This window comes from Chrysochloris asiatica, unplaced genomic scaffold (assembly GCF_000296735.1).
Source record: "Chrysochloris asiatica unplaced genomic scaffold, ChrAsi1.0 scaffold00213, whole genome shotgun sequence".
Lineage (NCBI taxonomy): Eukaryota > Metazoa > Chordata > Mammalia > Afrosoricida > Chrysochloridae > Chrysochloris > Chrysochloris asiatica.
In genome coordinates this window covers 4,174,200-4,191,912 of record NW_006408731.1, presented here as the reverse complement: position 1 = coordinate 4,191,912, position 17,713 = coordinate 4,174,200, and the positions used below count along the sequence as shown (strand labels likewise).

Here is a 17,713-nt window from a genome sequence, read left to right as displayed (position 1 = left end):
TCATATGTGCAAACTGCTTGCAAGCACACAGTTGAGTACTCAACTATTAACTGAAAGATTGACGGTTTGAACCCACCCTCTGTTGTTAAGTGCCATCAAGTTGGTTCTGACTAATAGCGATCCTGTATAGGGTTTCCAAGGAGTGGTGGATGAGTTTGAACCACCAACTTTGCGGTTTAAACTGACCTTGCAATCCAGTGCTTCATCCCACAGCACCACTGTTTGCAAACCCATGGTTAAGCACTTGAGCACTAACTGAATGGTGAGGATTTGAACCATCATAGGCACCTTTGAATAAAAGCTCGGCAGTCTGCTTCTAAAAAGTCACAGCTTTGGAAACCCTATGGGGCAGGTCTGCTCTATAATACACCGACTGCTATGAATCAGAATTGTCCCAATGGCAACCAGTTTGGGATTTTGTTTTTTGTCTATAAACAGCTCACGTGAATATGGTCTTTCTGCGCCTTAACTTATCCAAGGGAGAGGCTGATGCCTAGCTACGTCACTTGCTGCCCCGAGACTGTGGCATTTAACCTTTTCTGGTTTTGCTGTCACAGTCTCCTGCTTGCACTTCTTGCTCTTTTTATAATTCATGTCATCCGAACTCTGTTCATCTGTACTCATCATATTTGCCTTTTATCAAAATACATCTGTGTCCTGAGGTGCTACCTCTATTCCAAGCAGCCCCTTTCACTTACACAGTGAGGTTCTTACGGTTTCTGCTGCTTTTAAAAATGATTATAGAAGACTAAACCTAGAGAGGGTCCCGTAAATTTATAGAGAGGAAGCACCCCCATTGCAGCACCTGCAGAAACATGGATTATCAGTGGCTGCAGAACCTGCCTAGGTGTTGACAATGAAACAGGAAATCTCACCAAACCCACGGTTCCCCCCCCCCCCCAACGTCAGATCTGTGGGAGCTCCTGAGATCCAGCCACACTTGGGACCGCAGAACAGAGCTATAAACACAGAACAGAGTCCCATTCTCACGCTTTGTCCCACTGGAAGAATCTCAGGGACGCAGGTTATAGGTTATTCAGATATAGTCTCTGTCATAGCAGTAAAATTAAGGAGCCACTTTTCACTGTCATTTGTTTTTGTTTGTTTTTCCCTTTGCACATTAATGTTCTTTTTTTAAATTGGGATGGTGATTGGCTTTTGTTTTAGAAGCTTGGGAACGACACCATCTCTCCAGATTCTTCTGGCATGTCCTTGAGCAGCGTAGAACGAGTGGATGGAAGTGGAGCTGGTAAGTCAGTCCCTTGCCCACCATCTCTTACGTTCAGATTCTAGAAATCTTATGTGTTCAAAAGAAGGAAACTATAGCTGGAGAGGTGAGAAGGAGCCTCTGTGGTGTGTGCTCCTGACTTTCCCCTAGAAGACTGCATCCCTGCACCTCACTCACCTCCACCTGGGAGCAAGTCTCCCACCGCCATCACCTGTGCCTAGGCAGTGCGGCTTTACCAGTTTCCCAAAGGGAGGAAATGCAGATTCGTTTTTTCTATGACAAGAATTCCCAGTTGTGGGCATTTTTAAGGAGGGGGAAAAGGCAGACATCTGACTGATGTTTCTTTAAAAGAGTGAGGCCTATTAGTGAGGGATTTGAAAATTAAAAATTAGAAACCTCAGTTTGCTATTTGACATTCTTGTGCTGAGCCTTTGTGTATTCATGCACTGAGTAAACATTATATAATGTTATAATTATAATGATATTTAAGCTGCTTATTTTTGCCATCGTCTGGCTAAGTTAAAGCAGCAAAAGGTACAGAAGCAGGAGACAGCCATCCGCCTAGCCTTCCATGGTTACTCAGGGTCTGTAGCTGGAGCTCTACAAGATTAATGTCTAGAACTGAGGCACAGACCAGCTGGTTATCCCTGTACCTCAGGCCCAAACCAAGAAAGATCTGAAGGCTTCAAGTGCATTGTTGTTGTAGTTGTTGCATGCCATTGAGTCAGTTCCTACTCATAGTGACCCTGTGTAGGGTTTCCAAGGAGCAGCTGGTGGGTTTGAACAAGTAAAGTATGCTTTTTGTCCCCATTTTCCTTTTAGTGCCGAAACTGCTCCCAGATAACCGCTTTGGTTTGTCGACACCAGAGAGGAACGCCAAAACAGAACCCAAAGTAGATGTGGGCTCCAAGCCGCGAAGCTCTTCCAACACACCAGCCAGCCCAAAGCCCCTCCTTCAGTCCCCCAAGCCCAGCCTGGCAGCCCGGCCAAGCATTCCACAGAAGCCAAGGACTGCCTCGAGGCCAGGTAAGTGTACTGCTGACCAAGGAGCCAACTTTGACCAAGTACTTTTCCCAGAGGATCTGAGCCTCACAGATGGTTTTAGGAATTGTAGTAAAGATATAGGAGCACTGATATCACAGTGGCTAAAGCAACTCAGCTGCAAACCAAAAGGCAGTTCAAATTCACCAACTGCTTTGAGGGAGAAAGATGTGGCAGTCTGCTACAGTCAAGATCTACAGCCTTAAAAACCCGATGGGGAACTTCTGCTCTGTCCTGTGGGGCTGCTATGAGTCAGAATCCACACTCCACAACCAGTGGGTTTGGATTTGGTTTTGGTCAACATGTTGAGTGGGGCGTATTCTGCAGGAGGAGATCCTGGGAAAACTGCCAGAGGCTGTGCACATGACAAAATGACACAGACCGAAAAACAACACAAACCCCAGTTGCTGTGGAGCCATTTCCAACTCCTGGCAACTCCAGGTGTGCAGAATAGAACCATGCTAAACAGAGTTTTCAAGGCTGAGAGACCTTTCTGAAACACGTCCCCAGGCTTTTCTTTTGCGGTGTCTGTGGGTAGGTTTGAACCACCAACCTTTCAGCTAGTAGCCCAGTGCTTAATGGTTTATGCCAAAATCCTTCCTAACTCTGCTCAGTAGGTTTCACAAACCAAGCTAAATATTCTTCCCTGATGAATCACATAAATTTTTTCTTGAGACAAGCAAAGTAACTTCGTAAGAGAAGGAATTGGGAGGAAAGACACAAAGAAAATAGGTTAAAATGAAGTTTTTTTACTAAGAGATATTTTCAAATGATAACCTCATACCAGAAAGCTGATATGGTCAGCTGGTTACATCTCTCCTCTGAAGTAAGGAAATAACTCATATGTTGTTGTTGTGATGTGCTGTGGAGTCGGTTCAGATGCATAGCAACCCTACACGGGTTTCTGAGGCTGGAAAGCTTTACAGAAGCAGAAAGCCTCATCTTTCTCCTGCAGAGCAGCTGATAGTTTCGAACTGCTGATCTTGCAGTTCGCAGCCCAATTTGTAACCACTATGCTACCAGAGCTCCTTAAATAACTCATATACAACATGTCTAATAATATAGTGGATAGAGTATTTTGACTCCCTGGCTTCTTGATGTTGTTGAGTTGGAACCAACTGGATGGCACTCAACAACAACAAGTTGCTAATGATGAATATAAAACTAGCTGGATATCCAATAATCCATAGAATGTTTTTATTCATTTATTATTATTTTCACAGCACATCATGTTTATGTCTGAAGTACTAGATAGACAACTGTAACACATGGACATCAAAGGCCATTAAAAGGAAATACTATCTAAAGTCCATGATCATTGTCTTCCACGGCATAAATATTGTTTACACAAACTTTTGGATATGTGGTGGTAGGTGGTGTGCTGTGGAGTCAGTTGTGTTCATTTATTTCTTAGTATATTGAGACTGAGGTTAGCAAACTAATTTCTAATAGAAAACCAAACCAGCCTTTGTGTTAGAGACAGAAGGCACATTTGGTTCACTTACAGATCTAATTTTCCAATGTTAACTCACTGAAATTCCGTGTCTGCAGGATAGACTCCTGTCTGTGCAGATTTTAACCTTTTATAAGTATTCATTTTTATTTTTATTTTTATTTTTGGTGGATGTTATTTCACTAAGCAGAGATATAAAACTAATTTTGGGCCAGAAGAATCCTGTGCTACTTTATTTTCGTCATTGTATTTAGGAGCTCTGTTGCAGGATAAACACTGGACTGATAACCCAAAGATTGACTGTTCAAACCTGTCAGCTGCTCCTTGGTAACCCTACACAGGGTAGCTATGAGTTAGAATTGACTTGATGGCACTTAACAACAGCAATACTGAATATTCTTGGAAGGCAGTTTAATTTATATGTTTGTGTCTCCACAGAGGACATCCCAGACTCTCCATCTGGTCCTAGTTCCCCTAAAGTCGCTCTTCTTCCACCCATCTTGAAAAAAGTTCCTTCAGACAAAGAGCGAGATGGCCAGGGCAGCCCTCAGCCCAGTCCTAGGACATTTTCCCACGAAGGTAAGACATTTCTTCTCTGGTCTGGTTCTCTCCCCACGGAGGGTCATTTCAACAGAAGGAAACTAATCTTAGACTTAATGAATTCTGAAGTTACGTCAGCATCCCATGTATGAAATTTGTGAAATTAGAGTAGTGTCTTTGTTGAGAAACTCGATTTAACATTGATGACATTGGGTCTTAGTGAAGGACCATATAACAAAAAGCAAAAAAGCATAATTGATATAGACACCCAGTCCTAACATCAAACTTCTTTATAAAAGTGATTCCCGGATGTTCGTGAGCTCCTTAAAAATATTTCGTAACTCATTTGGTGCTACTTGTAGGTTTCTAGGTCTTAATATTCCCCAGGAAAGCTTCCCCTAGTGTGGTAAGTCACCCTTCCTTCCAGTGTGGTTCAGGAGCAGCTCCTTAAGTCCTGAGAACAGGTGTCTCATTGTGCTCTCTTGGTCTTACGATCAAACATTCCTCATTCTTAGATGTTCAACAGCATCATGAACACTCTGAGGGGTCTCATCAGACCAATTTGCCTCTTCTAGTTTGCTGGAGTAGGAGCAGAGCAAGAATATCCCATGACTTGAATGCTTCCTCCTAGAATCAAATCAAAAGTGGGCATCTGTGAAGGTGAAGGGTGGTTGAGGTAGCGTCAGCAAACCAGCCTTTTATTTCACCCACGTCACCTGTTCTCTTAAAATTACTCTAGACATTGGGGTTCTAGAGGCATCAACACTGCCTCTAAGTTCCTCTTGTAAAGAACTTCTAGATCCAAGCAAGCCATCCCATTTCTAGATGGTTCTCATTGTAGCTTGGGGTTGTTTGGTTTTATTTTAAATTTATTTGATACTTTAGAATTCTCTCTATCTTGCTTGCTCTGACTTCTTCCCACATTGTCCTTTATATATATATAGTCTTTTGGGGTTAATAGCGGGAAAGTGTTTGAGTACTGTCTTTGTATTTTGAAAGTCTAATAAGTGGAAGGAATACACAGAGTCACTATACCAAAAAGAAATGGTCGATATTCAGCCATTTCAAGAGGTAGCTTATGATCAAGAGCCAATGATACTGAAAGAAGAAGTCCAAGGGGCATTGAAGACATTGGCAAAGAACAAGCCTCCAGGAATTGATGGAATACAAATTGAAATCCTTCAACAAACTGATGAAGCACTGGAGGCACTCACTCTTCTATAACAAAGAAATTTTGAAGACAGCTATCTGGCCAACTGATTGGAAAAGATCTATAATTGTGCTCGTTTCAGAGAGGTGACCCAATGGAATGAGAAAGTCATCAGACAGTATCTTAAGATCTTACACAAGTAAAATTTTGTTAAGGATAATTAAAAAACAGTTGCAAATGTACATTGACAGAGAACTTCCAGAGGTCCAAACCAGAGTCAGACAAGGCTTGTTATGAGGGACATCATTGCTGATGTCTGATGGATCTTGGCTGAAAGCAGAGAATGCCAGAAAGATGTTTACCCATGCTTTATTCACTATACAGACACTTTCGATTGTGTGGATCATGACAAGCTATGGACAACATTGCAGAAAATGAGTATGCAAGAACACTTCATTGTGCTTATAAGGAACGTGTTCATAGACCAAGAGCCAGTTGTTCAAATAGTAGAAGGGAACCCACTGAATGTTTTAAATCAGGAAAGGTGTGCACCAGGGTTGTATTCTTTCAACATACTTATTCATTCTGTATTCTGACCACATAATCCTAGAAGCTGGATTATATGAAGAACAATGTGGTTATCAGAATTAGAAGAAGACTCGTTAACACCCTCAAGATGCTGTGAAGAAGACTTAAAAATACTTACTGATGAAGATCAAAACCTTCAGTATAGCACCTCAATGTAAAGAAGACAGAAATCCTCACCACTGGAGTAGTAAACAACGTCCATATATGGAGAAAAGATTGAAGTTGTCAAAGACTTCATTTTGCCCAGATCAACCATCAACACTCATGCAAGCAGCAGTCAAGAAATCAAATGATGTGTATTGCATTAGGCAAATCTGCTGCACAAGACCTTTTTAAAGTGTTCAAGAGCAAAGGTATCAGTTTGAGGACTAAGGTGCACCTAACCCAAGCCATAGTATTTTCAATAACCTCATTTATTGAGGTTGAACAGTGAATTAGGAAAACTGTAGACTAATTGATGCATTTAAGTTATGGTGTTGGAGGAGAATATTTAAAGTACCCTGGACTTGGAAAAGACAAACCAATCTGTGTTGGAGGAGGTACAGCCAGAATGCTCCTTGGAAGCCAGGATGGCCAGTCTTCATCTCTCATACTTCAGACATATTATCCAGAGGTACCAGTCTCTGGAGAAGGATATCATGTGTAGTAAAGTGGAAGGTCAGAGAAAAAGAGGAAAACCTCCAATGAGATGGATTGGCACAGTCACAGCAGCAATGGGCTCAAGTGTACCAAGGATTGTGAGGTTGGCACAGGACCAGGCAGTGTTTCATTCTGTTGTGCATAGGGTCACTATGAGTCTATACTGACTCGTTGGCACCTAACAACAACAGCAACAGGTTAAAAAGTAAGAAGAATAATGATATTGCCTCCATTCTCCTATCCGTTCCATAGATTCATTTGGTGAGTGCAGGCTCCCTAGTCTTAGTCGTCTATTGTCTCTGATTAAAGAATCTGGGTTTTGGCCAAAACTAATAAACCATTTCTGTCAAAGAAGCTAAAGTTATCAATGGTGTCTGGCACCTATGCTCATTTCACAGGGAGTAAATCAATACAGGGTTCAGTATTATAGTCACAGTTTTTGGAAGTCTTGGAGTAGGAGGAATTGCCTCTAATGGTTCCTTACCTGATCGTGGAAGTACCCCTTCACCCCTACCCTTATCTCACCACATAGCCCCTCCCCCACTGCTAGGCTCCATTTCCCACCTGTCCACAAAGGCTTACTTGACAACTTTACTTCAAAGGAAGTTTTGGAAATGTCTGAAGGAATCCAATAGAGAGAGTTAGGGAGGTGAGAAACTTACCTTTTGCCTAAAGCCATTTAAAAAATATGGAAGGGTTTTTGATTTTTTAAAGTCACAAGGTTGAGGAAAAAGTAATTTTCTGGGAATGATGTCTTCTAGATACCAATAGATGTTCTTCTAGCGTAACTCACAAGCCTTAAAGTAACCCACAAGCCAGGCGAGTAAGAATGTGTATCATGGACCTTCTGAGGGTTAATAAAATGGGTAAAATATAGAATGCCACCAGTGTGCCTTTAACTGCTGTGAAAAGGTTGTGTTTTCTTTCCCTGGGAAGATGAGAAATGAAATAGAATGAGTTGCTTTCATGATAGACATCCAGTTGCCTCCCTCCCTCCTGGTAATAACAAATACTAAGAATAGTTTCTGCCTCCATCTTTCCAGTTGGATGATGGGGACTGTGGAACTATGGAGAACATTGACTTTCCTCTGGGATCCAGAGTAAGCTAATCACAGAGATCGTTCTATTCTGATGTCCACTTTGTATTGAAGGACAACTGAAAATAATGCATGAAGTCTAAGACCAGGTTGCAAATGTCCAAGGTGGTCAGATTTTGACTCCAGTTTCTTTATCAGCTTGTTTGCTGAGGTGGCCCAGGGATGACAGCCACTTGTGAGCCTTGTCTTTTTCTTTATAAAATGTTCCTCGTGTGCTTTTTCTTATCTTCTTGTACATTATTCATGCTGGTTATTCCATTTCCTTATCCTGTGCCTCCCTCTGGACTAGTGTGCCCAACTAATTTCTGAAACAGGTAAATCACTGTGATTCTTCTGGACTATTCCATCGTGAATGTGATTTCCATTCATCCATCGTGGAATCAAAATGGTAACACTGGGAAGCTTTTTTGTTAGAACCTTTTTGGGGCAGATTCAGAGCTCACCTCATTTTACACGACATTTCCATAATGTTGGCTGTTGAATTCTGTAAATAATGGTAGATCTGCCCAGGACCAACACTATAGGTCCTTTGAATCCTAAGTGGGGTGGGTAAGATGATAGTTAACTTTTCCTATTATGATTTTTTACACTGATGTCAACACATTTATGTCTTTGCTAATATAAAGGGTAAATTGAATCCCCTTTCCTCAGTAGTGCAAAGAGGAGGTTATTACAAAAGAGATTCAGATCATGACAATGGCAAGCCTTCCAGTAGAGGGAAGAGATCTTCAAAACTGTACTCCATCATTGCAGAAGAGGAAGTGAATGCAATTGGGCACAGGAAGTCACAGCCAACAAATGGTTAGAGCCTTCGATTGTCATCCTTCACTGATCCAAAGCTTATGAACCTGGCACTAACAAAATGGAACTTTAATTGAATAACTTCTGACCTGGGGCTGGGCTAGGGGTTAGTCATGAAACAGATTTTTTTCATTCATACGGCAACAGGATGGTCCTTCCACTTGGGGCAAAAAAAAAAAAAAGTTGACATGAAAATGTAAAAATCTAAAATTAGAAATTCTTTTAAGGGAGATCAAGTCACTTTGAAGGCGAATGACTTATCCTTTCAAATTTGTGTGGTTGGACAGGTTGATTTTTATATTGGTGGTCATATTCTTTTCCTTAATATCTTTACTCTTCAGTTAAAGTTCAACTGTAACTAAATCAGGAATTTCTAAAGTAGCATCAATTATACTCCTGTTTTAGGAAAGGATTTATAAAAAGCCAGTAACTAGATGCAGACTTTGTATTATGCACCTATCTTTCAGTAGATATGCATATTATTAACCTGCCAGTAAAAACACAGCAATTAACTTTTCAACCTCTGTTGTTAAATGCCACTGAGTTGGTTCCCACTCATCTCATAGCAACTGTGTATGGGGTTTCTGAGGAGCAGCTGGTGAGTTTAAACTGCCGACCTTGTGGTTCACAGTCCAGTGCTGATCGTACAGTGCCACACCAGGAGTCCTTTCAACCATTAGGAACAATTTATAATAGTTACTTTATGCCTTCTCTCCTCCATTTGACACTCTAGTAATGTTCTGTTCAGGTGAGAAATAGTCCCAAGAAGACAAAAGATGATTTCAGATCAGCTTTAACCTCCAATGGGAAATTTGAGAACAAGTGTTGCTGACTCTTTCCTGTGACTTAGAATATAAAATATTTTGATATTTGTGATTCGTTAAAGGACTACTATTCTGTCCTTGGAATGAGACTGTTTCTTACTATAAAACGAATTCATCAGCACTTAAGACTTTCTGCTCCCATAAAGATTTACAGCCTCTGAAACCCTGTACAGGGTCACTATGAGTCTGAACCAACACCATGTCACATAATCACCCAGGTGAGTGTGGAGTCCTGGTGTAGCACTACAGGATAATGCACTGGACTCCAAGGTCAGTTTGAGCCAAAAGGTCAGCCACTCCTCGGAAACCCTTACAGGGTTGCTATGAATTGGAACCAACTTGATGGCACTTAACAAAAACAAGGTGAGTGTGGGAGGTGGTGTCTCTGTAGGAAAGCACAGTACTGTGTATCATAAGGTCAGCTGTTTAAGCCCATGGAAGTAAAATGAGGTGTTCTGCTCCCACAAAGAATCACAGTCTCACATACCCTCACAGGGTAGGGTCGCTATGAGTTGGAACCAACTTGATGGTACTTAGCAACAATGTTAAAGTTGGAGTCCCAGGATGGCTCAATGGGTTAAGCAGTTGACTGCTAGCCAAAAGGTTGGTGGTTTGAACTCACCCAGAGGTGTCTCAGAAACAGGCCTGGAGATCTGCTCTGAAAAGTAGCAGCCATTGAAAACCTTCTGGAGCAGTTCTATCTGACACATATGGGGCCACCCTGAGTCAGAATCAACTCAATGGCAACCCAACAGCAACCATGAGAAGTGTGCAAGGGTACTTCAAAAGTTTGGGAGGAAATGGAATCTTTCCATGCACTTCTTGAATTTTTTTAGGCTTGAATTTTTAAGGGATTATGTGCATAACCCAGCATTCTAGCTGTAACTCTATACAACTTCAGTGCCTTTAAAAAAGTGCCTCAGAATACAAATGGAAGAGGGTTTACTGGAGAGATGTTGTTAGCTGCCACTGACTTGGCCTCCTACTAGTGGCAGTTCCATCAAAGGGGAAAGATGAGGCTTTCTGCTCCTGCAAAGATGTAAAGCCTCAGAAACCCTATAAAATGTCAGTATGAGTCAGAACCATAATAGTAACCACACAATGGCAATCTAATGCACAGCAGAACAAAATACTGCCCTTTCCCTCACCAGCTCCATGTTTGGTTACAGATTGAGCCACTGTGATCCATGGGGTTATCATTGGCTGATTTTCAGAGTCAGATCTTCAGGCCTTTCTTCCTAGTCCTTCTTAATCAGGAAGCTCTGTGGCAAGTGTTGGGCAGCATAGCAATGCATATGCATTCCGAAAGTGGTGGCCAATCACAAAAGGATAAGCCATTTTAAAACTTACTTTCTTCATCATTGATAAGAAAGCTGTGTGGCCCCACTTCAAATTAAGATCCCAGTAAGTTGTGATATTTCAAGTGGAAACTACTTGTTTATAAGAACTTTCCTTGACATCAATTTAAAAGCAAAATCAACAACAACCAAAAAGCATGTACCAACTTCCCACTAGCAAGCAACATTTACAACCAACCTTCTAGGCTGATATCATTGGCTGAGCCATATGCTTCAACCTGCCCAGTATCCTACCACATACAAGCCAGATGATAGGACATGCCCCAAAGCATAAAGCAAAATCTGTAGGTCATAAAGGGATAGGACATTGTTTGGGTCAGGTAACACCTGTCCTAGGAAATACAAACTGATTTGGGCCTTCATTTTTAAAGCATTTCCTGTGTGGTAGACTTGCTTGTAAACTAACAGTTAACATCTCCTCTCTATATGAGATTTTCTCTCTGTCAAGAAAATCTCTTACCTTGAAGTCTTTGTCATTGTTCTTAAGTCCCTCCAAGTCAGTTCTGACTCAGAGTGACCTTGTATAGGGTTTCTGAGGTGTAAATCTTGGAGAAAGCAGAAAGCTTCATCTTTCTCCTACAGAGCAATTGGTCGGCTCAAACTGCCAGTTTTGTGGTTCCCAGTCCAGTGTTTATCCTACAAAGCCACCATGCTCCCGATCCTCAAGTCATAGACAGGTCAACTAAATGAGAACCTAAGACTTAGAGTTCTTGAACAGGTAGAGTTATAAATTAAAAGTTTGTGTGGCACTACAAGATAATGTTCTGGACCACAAAGTTGGTTTGAACTGCAAAACTGGCAGTTCAAACTCGTCAGCCACTCCTCAGAAACTCTATACTGAGTCTCAATGATTTGGAATCGACTCGGTGGAACTTATCAACAGCATATATTGCCTCTTGATAAGGACACCCCTAGTGATATAGATGTTCACAGGGTCTGGAAATTTTCATTTGAAACTACTGTGCCAGTTGCTGTATCTTTTTTGATTTTTAACCAAAGTGTCCTTGATAAAATATTTCTTCTTAAAGAGGCTATGAAAAGCACTTTATATAATCTTTAGGGTCAGAGCCCACCCCAAATACCAGTGATCATTCAGTAAAATATTGAGTTAGAGTAGAAAGTAGTAGAACCAACAACAGCGATGAGCCAAACCATAAACAAGCCAGGAGAAGTCTGTATTTCCTATTTTTCCATGACCCCATGACCTTTTTGACTTAAAATTCTCTTTGTGATGGGTTCTGCCAAATTCTAAAGGAAATAAATAGGACCATCTTGTATTTGCTGCCCCACCTGGATTTCTTGAAGTCCCAACAGGCACAAAAAGTATTTTTTAAAAAAACAACAGAGGAACTTCAATTAAATTGCTTTTATGCTTTCATAATTTAATTTTCTTTTGTTAGTGCCGATTCCTACCACTTAACTGTCTTCGCCTTTGAGAACAACGTAGCAGTCTGCTTTCTAAATCGTTCTGGCTAACAAATAGCTTTGAGTAAGACACTTGTAATTAAATTAAACCATGTGTGTTTTTTCCTTTAAGTCTTTTAAGCAGGTTTGTTGGCCCTAAAACAACTTTCTTGTTTTCCTAAATCATGTATTCGTGAAACCAACAGAAGCTATTGTTCTCAAATCATGCTGCATATTTTTACCGTGATTATTTCTATCTTAATTGTGTGACTATTTTACTATTGCTTTGGCAGGTAAAGTGTTTACTACTTTCTTTTGTTAGATATATTTGTAACTACATTTAAAATTTTTCCTATGTTACATACTGTGATGTTTCCATTAGCATAAACCTCTTTTCTTGAAGAGACTGTGTGGGCCTTAGATTTTATATCATTTGCCTCTTCCGTGAGCTAACCTGTAGTCCATAAATACTTAGCTATGGCTTACAATATGTAAGCCATTGCTCTGTTCTTTTCCCACCAGATCATGGTTCTACTTTCCCGACATGAGTTTTTCAAGAGAAATTGGACAGTAAGGTTGGCAATTTTGGCTCTTGCCAAAAAAAGCATGAAACATCAGGCCCAACTACTGGACCCATTTTAAGGCTTTCATAATGTTTTCCACTTGGGAAATGTAGAGGTCCAGAAACTTAAAATGGAAGAGTGGAAATTTTCTTATGTATCTAATGCTGACTTTGTAGGCACTTTTCAGACCCATTAAAATTAGCATTGTTGTTGTTAAGTGCCATTGAGTCGGTTCCAACCCATAGCGACCCTGTACAGGGTTTCCGAGGGTATAAATCTTTACAGGAGTAGAAAGCCTCATCTTTCTCCTGCAGAGCAGCTGGTAGTTTTGAACAGCTGACCTTAAGGTTCGCAGCCAGATTTCATAACCACTACGCTACCAGAGCTCCTTATTTATGTACAAATGCAAAGTTAAATCATCTTCAAGAATGACAGGTTTCAAATTTGAGCCTCTCTGCACCAATTACTTCCTTTATAGAGGGGATGTGAATATTCATTGAATATCTGTGTTGCGTAAACAACCAACTCACTTACTTGAGTATCTTTTCATATAATATAACTCATATAAATGAATTTCAGTGGTATGTGGTGGAGTGGTAATAAGTACACGCACAGAAACATATATATATATGCTCCAGCACTTGAACTACACATACAAATACTTGAAAAATAGTAATACAGTTGGATTGTCTTCCCCCTGTATAAAGTCAAGCATTAAATCAGGCTGCCTTAGGAGGAGATCCATCAGAATTAGCAGAAAATCTGAATTTCATAATTATGCTTAAAATACGTTCTGGAGTTTTAACTTCGAAACAAACAGTTTTCTTTGGACAGTCCATTAATGGAAGCTTGACCAAGCCAACTTCAGTAATTAGCATCCTAATAGTATACATTCGAGCTCTGGTAGCGTAGGGGTTACAAATTGGGCTGTGAACCGCAAGGTCAGCAGTTTGAAACTACCAGCTGTTCCGCAGGAGAAAGATGAGGCTTTCTGCTCACTTACAAGATTTACAGCCTCGGAAACCCTGTACAGGGTCACTATGAGTTGGAACCAACTCCACGGCATATAACCAACCAACAATAGCATACAATCCAATTATACTGTGTAGTGGTACTGTAGGATAAGCACTTGACTGCAAACCACAAAGTTTGTGGTTCAAATCCACCAGTTGCTCCTCTGAAACCTATACAGGGTTGCTATGAGCTGTTGTTAAGTGCTATTTAGTCAGTTCCAACTCATAGTGACCCTGTATAGGGTTTCTGAGGAGTGGCTGGTGAGTTTGAACTGTCAACCTTGTGGTTCAAACCAGCCTTGCAGTCAAGTGCATATCCTATGGCACCACACCAGGACTCCAACAATGAGTGGAAAAGACACTTGACAGGGAGCCTTCACCCTACAAAGGTGTCCTATACTAGTGGTCCAGACTTATAAAGCAAGAAGCTGGAAGACCGGTGTTTCGGCTTCCAAACTCAACTCTATTAATTATGACCAGTTTCTTGTTCTCAACTGCCCTGTTTTCCTATGTGTGGTGCCTACCATAATGTCAACCTGGTACTGGTAGTGTTAACATATTCACATTCACAATTGGTTATAGATTGAATTTTGAAACTGTCACCAGCAATAGTGAAATGTTTTGACAGCCCTCTAGAAAGAAAATCATTATTCTTAGTAACAGTATTGGACAAATTGCATATTTTGATTTCATAATGGGTATAAGGTCTATTACCTAATTACTAACCCAGAAACTAGCTTGTTAACTTGAAGGAGTCTGCATTATCCTCCCTGTCCCCAGTGCAGCCTGGGTGACCCAGAAGTACTCTGACTTGAAGCCAGAGAATCAACATTTGAATGGAGACTGGAGGACACTCTGCTTTACAGAAAGACTCCTATGTGGGATTTCTCTGAATTATTATCAGACCTGCTGGAATGACCCTGGCCCTTAGTGTTATCTCCATTTTTATCTGTTATATGAACGTTTTTGAATTTTCTCATTTTAGAGAGTACACTGATGTGTGATAGCACATAACATGAATTAGACCTGGGAATTCCAGGAAGCTGAGATATTGGGAAAGATAAAAAGCTTTATCATTTTTTAAACTTAAGAACTAGAGCAAATATATTTGCTCTGAAGATTCTTCTCTGGAGTCAGTAGTGTTGAAAAATTTCTTTTGAGTCTCTTGATATAGAAACACAACTTATTTGGGTTTAAAAGTCAATGAAAAATTTTTTTCTAGCAGGCACCTCTTTGTTTTGAGGTTAGATTTACTGCAAAGTGTCTTTGAGATCAAGATATGTCCTACTTCACCCTGTCTTTGTTCTCAGAATAAATAGAATTAAGAACTTTTAAAGGATTCTTTGAAGATTACTGTCAAATTGATTTTGTGATAAAGAGCAAAATATTTATTAGAGCTTACATACCTTTGTTCCCCCCAATGCTTAGGTTACTAATTAAGGTTTATTTTCAGAATTTGAGATAATTTTAATGTTGCTAACTAAAATTTTTAATTTGTTATTTTCTAGTAGTCAGAATCTGACCCTGACAATCGAATTGGCAAGGGAAAGTACTTCGTTGTGTTTGCATTTCGATTATTAGAGTTAATGAGTTTTGTTTTTTTTACTTCCTGGAACACTTTTTAGTGGGTTTAACATTTAAATAGCCAGCTCCTAGCTAGATGATTTAAAAAAAAAATTTTTTTTAGCAGAATCCTAAAATCAAAATGATTAGAAGCAACAAGTGAATCCTGCAGGTTTTCCAGGACTGAAGCACGTGTTCCTGGTTGGAACATTTGAACTAAATGATGAGAGCGCTGCGCTCTTCTTTCAAGTTGCATGAAGTGTGTGGGTTTAATATTTTTGAATTAAGTGGTGCCTATTTAGCCCTTAATTGCTGCACCAGAGTAAAGTATTTGAACCTTTTCCCAAGGTAGAGTAACAGTGAAACTGTGATCTCATCGGAAAGCACATGGGCTTTGGAGAACAAATGTAGTTGTAAGTCCTGGTTTTGCAAATCCTACCTTATTGATAGTTATGTGAGTAGTAGTAATAATAATACAGAGAGTACCTGACATGTAATCAAGGCATATTGGATAGTAGTTGTCCTCCCATCATTTCTTTGTCAAGTCTCAGTGGAGCTATTGTACTTCTGTGTACAATAGACAGTAATGATGGTTATTACCTGGAAGTTGGGAGCGCCCTGGGTCCATACGATAAGCACTGGACTGGGAACCACAAGGGATGCGGGTGGAACCCACCAGCCACTCTGCGGGAAAAAGATAAGGCAAAGATGTAAAGCCTCGGAAACTCTAAACAGGCTCACTGTAAGTTGGGACTGATTCAATAGCACTTAACAACAAACACCTGGAGGTTGGCTCCAAAGGACTCAGTGTACCAGAGACAAATACTTAACTAATTTCCACAGACTTGACAATATCTTAGAGAGGAGAGCTGAGGTTTTATGAGACATAGACCAGTCTGACAGAGATTCTTGGGGTCTTTCCTGGTGTCCTGTGCCTAAAGCAAAGATGACAAATCTCAAGTCATCTGCAGAAGGCATCAAATGGAGTGTCGGTCCAGCCGAAGCCACCTCCAGGCTATGTTTGTCCTGTCTCTGCTGAGCAAGGGGCTGGCTGTGACGGAGGAGGGCACCTGGTGCAGACCAGCTTCAGATTGCTCCTCCTTCCTGGCCATCTCCTCTGCTCTCCCAGTGTCCACACCCTCGAGGGGGTTGTCCCTCGCAGGGCCTAGACCACATCTATGAGAGGTTCGCCTTTCATAGACAGCCTATGGTTTTTTGGTTTTGTTTTTGTCTTTCCTTAAATTTGCTTCTTTTCATTGGTCTGTTTCCCATTTCTGTCTAGAGTCACTAAGCATCACTGGTTATGCTGTTTTTGAGATTGTTCATCCCGAACTCCCCACTTTTTCAAGGCCCCTGCATCTCTCCCCATTGTTGAACAAGTCACTTGTGTTACCTTGTTACTAAATGTGTGACTCCCTTCCCTTTCTATTTCAGTGTCAAGGAGAAGCTGGGGTCCGCAGCCCCATGAGTATCCAGAACAAAAGCAACGGCCTGTCAGCAAAGATGGCCGTCAAGGCAGCAAGTCTAGTGACTCTGGAGAAGAAGCAGAAAGAGAGTTTATTTTTGTGTAAAGGCCACCCATGCTGTAGTCTCATTTGCAGGGTGCTCTTGTCATCAGAGAGAAGCCAAGGTCAACGCTTCTTCCAGGAGCTCTTCTTCTGGTGCTTTCTTTTCCTTTCCGTCTCATTCCCCCGTTGTTGTTTTGTTTTGTTTTGTTTTTGTTCTTTAAGTTTAGAAACAAATCCATTCCTTAGGCAATCAAAGCACATTTGTTTAGGCTTACCTCCCCCACCCCCCGCCTAAGCCTTGACTTTTGATTTGTAACCATTCCTTCATATGCCTTCAATGAAAGCCAGCAATTAATTCCATGGGCCCTACTTGAATTTCTCTGCGGCAGCTACAGATTGCCCTGCCAGAGGAGTTTGGGGAGGTCAACAACGTGACTAGACACACTCTCACACAAGGAAACACCACCCAGCAGGCTGTGTGAAGTGCTGCTGAATGTACCTGTGTCAAATCTGCCCATGGCCTGATAAAGCGATTTATTCTTGATGTATGCAATTGCACATTGTAATTATATTAACAGAGCACACTAATAAATCACTTGTATAAATTATATATCTTAGATTGTGGGTATGGTTTTTACATTCTCCCATGGGGAACTACTTCCTTCCGGATGTGGAAATTGTACACGGAAAGGCTTGATCAGTGACTTTTGCAGAACATCAACAAGCACAGCAAGGAAAAGCATGAATGAACCCCCAGTCCCCTCCCCCCGCAGTTGATTCTACCCTGTGCCCAGATCATGTACATAGTTGTTTGGAATGAGGTTTTATGAATATTCATGGTTTTTTTTTTTTAAGGCCTTTAATTTCTGTCTGCATATTAGCTTTTAATGTGTGGTTTTATGAGAAAAGCCCTCTGTAAAAAAAAAAAAAAAATCAAAATACT

At 40.8% G+C, this 17,713-nt stretch overlaps 1 protein-coding gene across 1 annotated transcript in view; it reads left to right on the top strand.

Annotated features, from left to right (window-relative positions):
- The window catches only part of LRRC16A (leucine rich repeat containing 16A), a 441,803-nt gene extending 424,970 nt beyond the window's left edge, over nucleotides 1-16,833 (top strand). Inside the window, exons 33-36 of the mRNA XM_006872823.1 lie at nucleotides 1,168-1,249; nucleotides 2,051-2,254; nucleotides 4,161-4,301; nucleotides 16,697-16,833. Coding sequence (XP_006872885.1) covers nucleotides 1,168-1,249; nucleotides 2,051-2,254; nucleotides 4,161-4,301; nucleotides 16,697-16,833 — 564 coding nt within the window. The remainder of the gene's footprint in view (nucleotides 1-1,167; nucleotides 1,250-2,050; nucleotides 2,255-4,160; nucleotides 4,302-16,696) is intronic.
- Nucleotides 16,834-17,713: the final 880 nt, after the last annotated feature.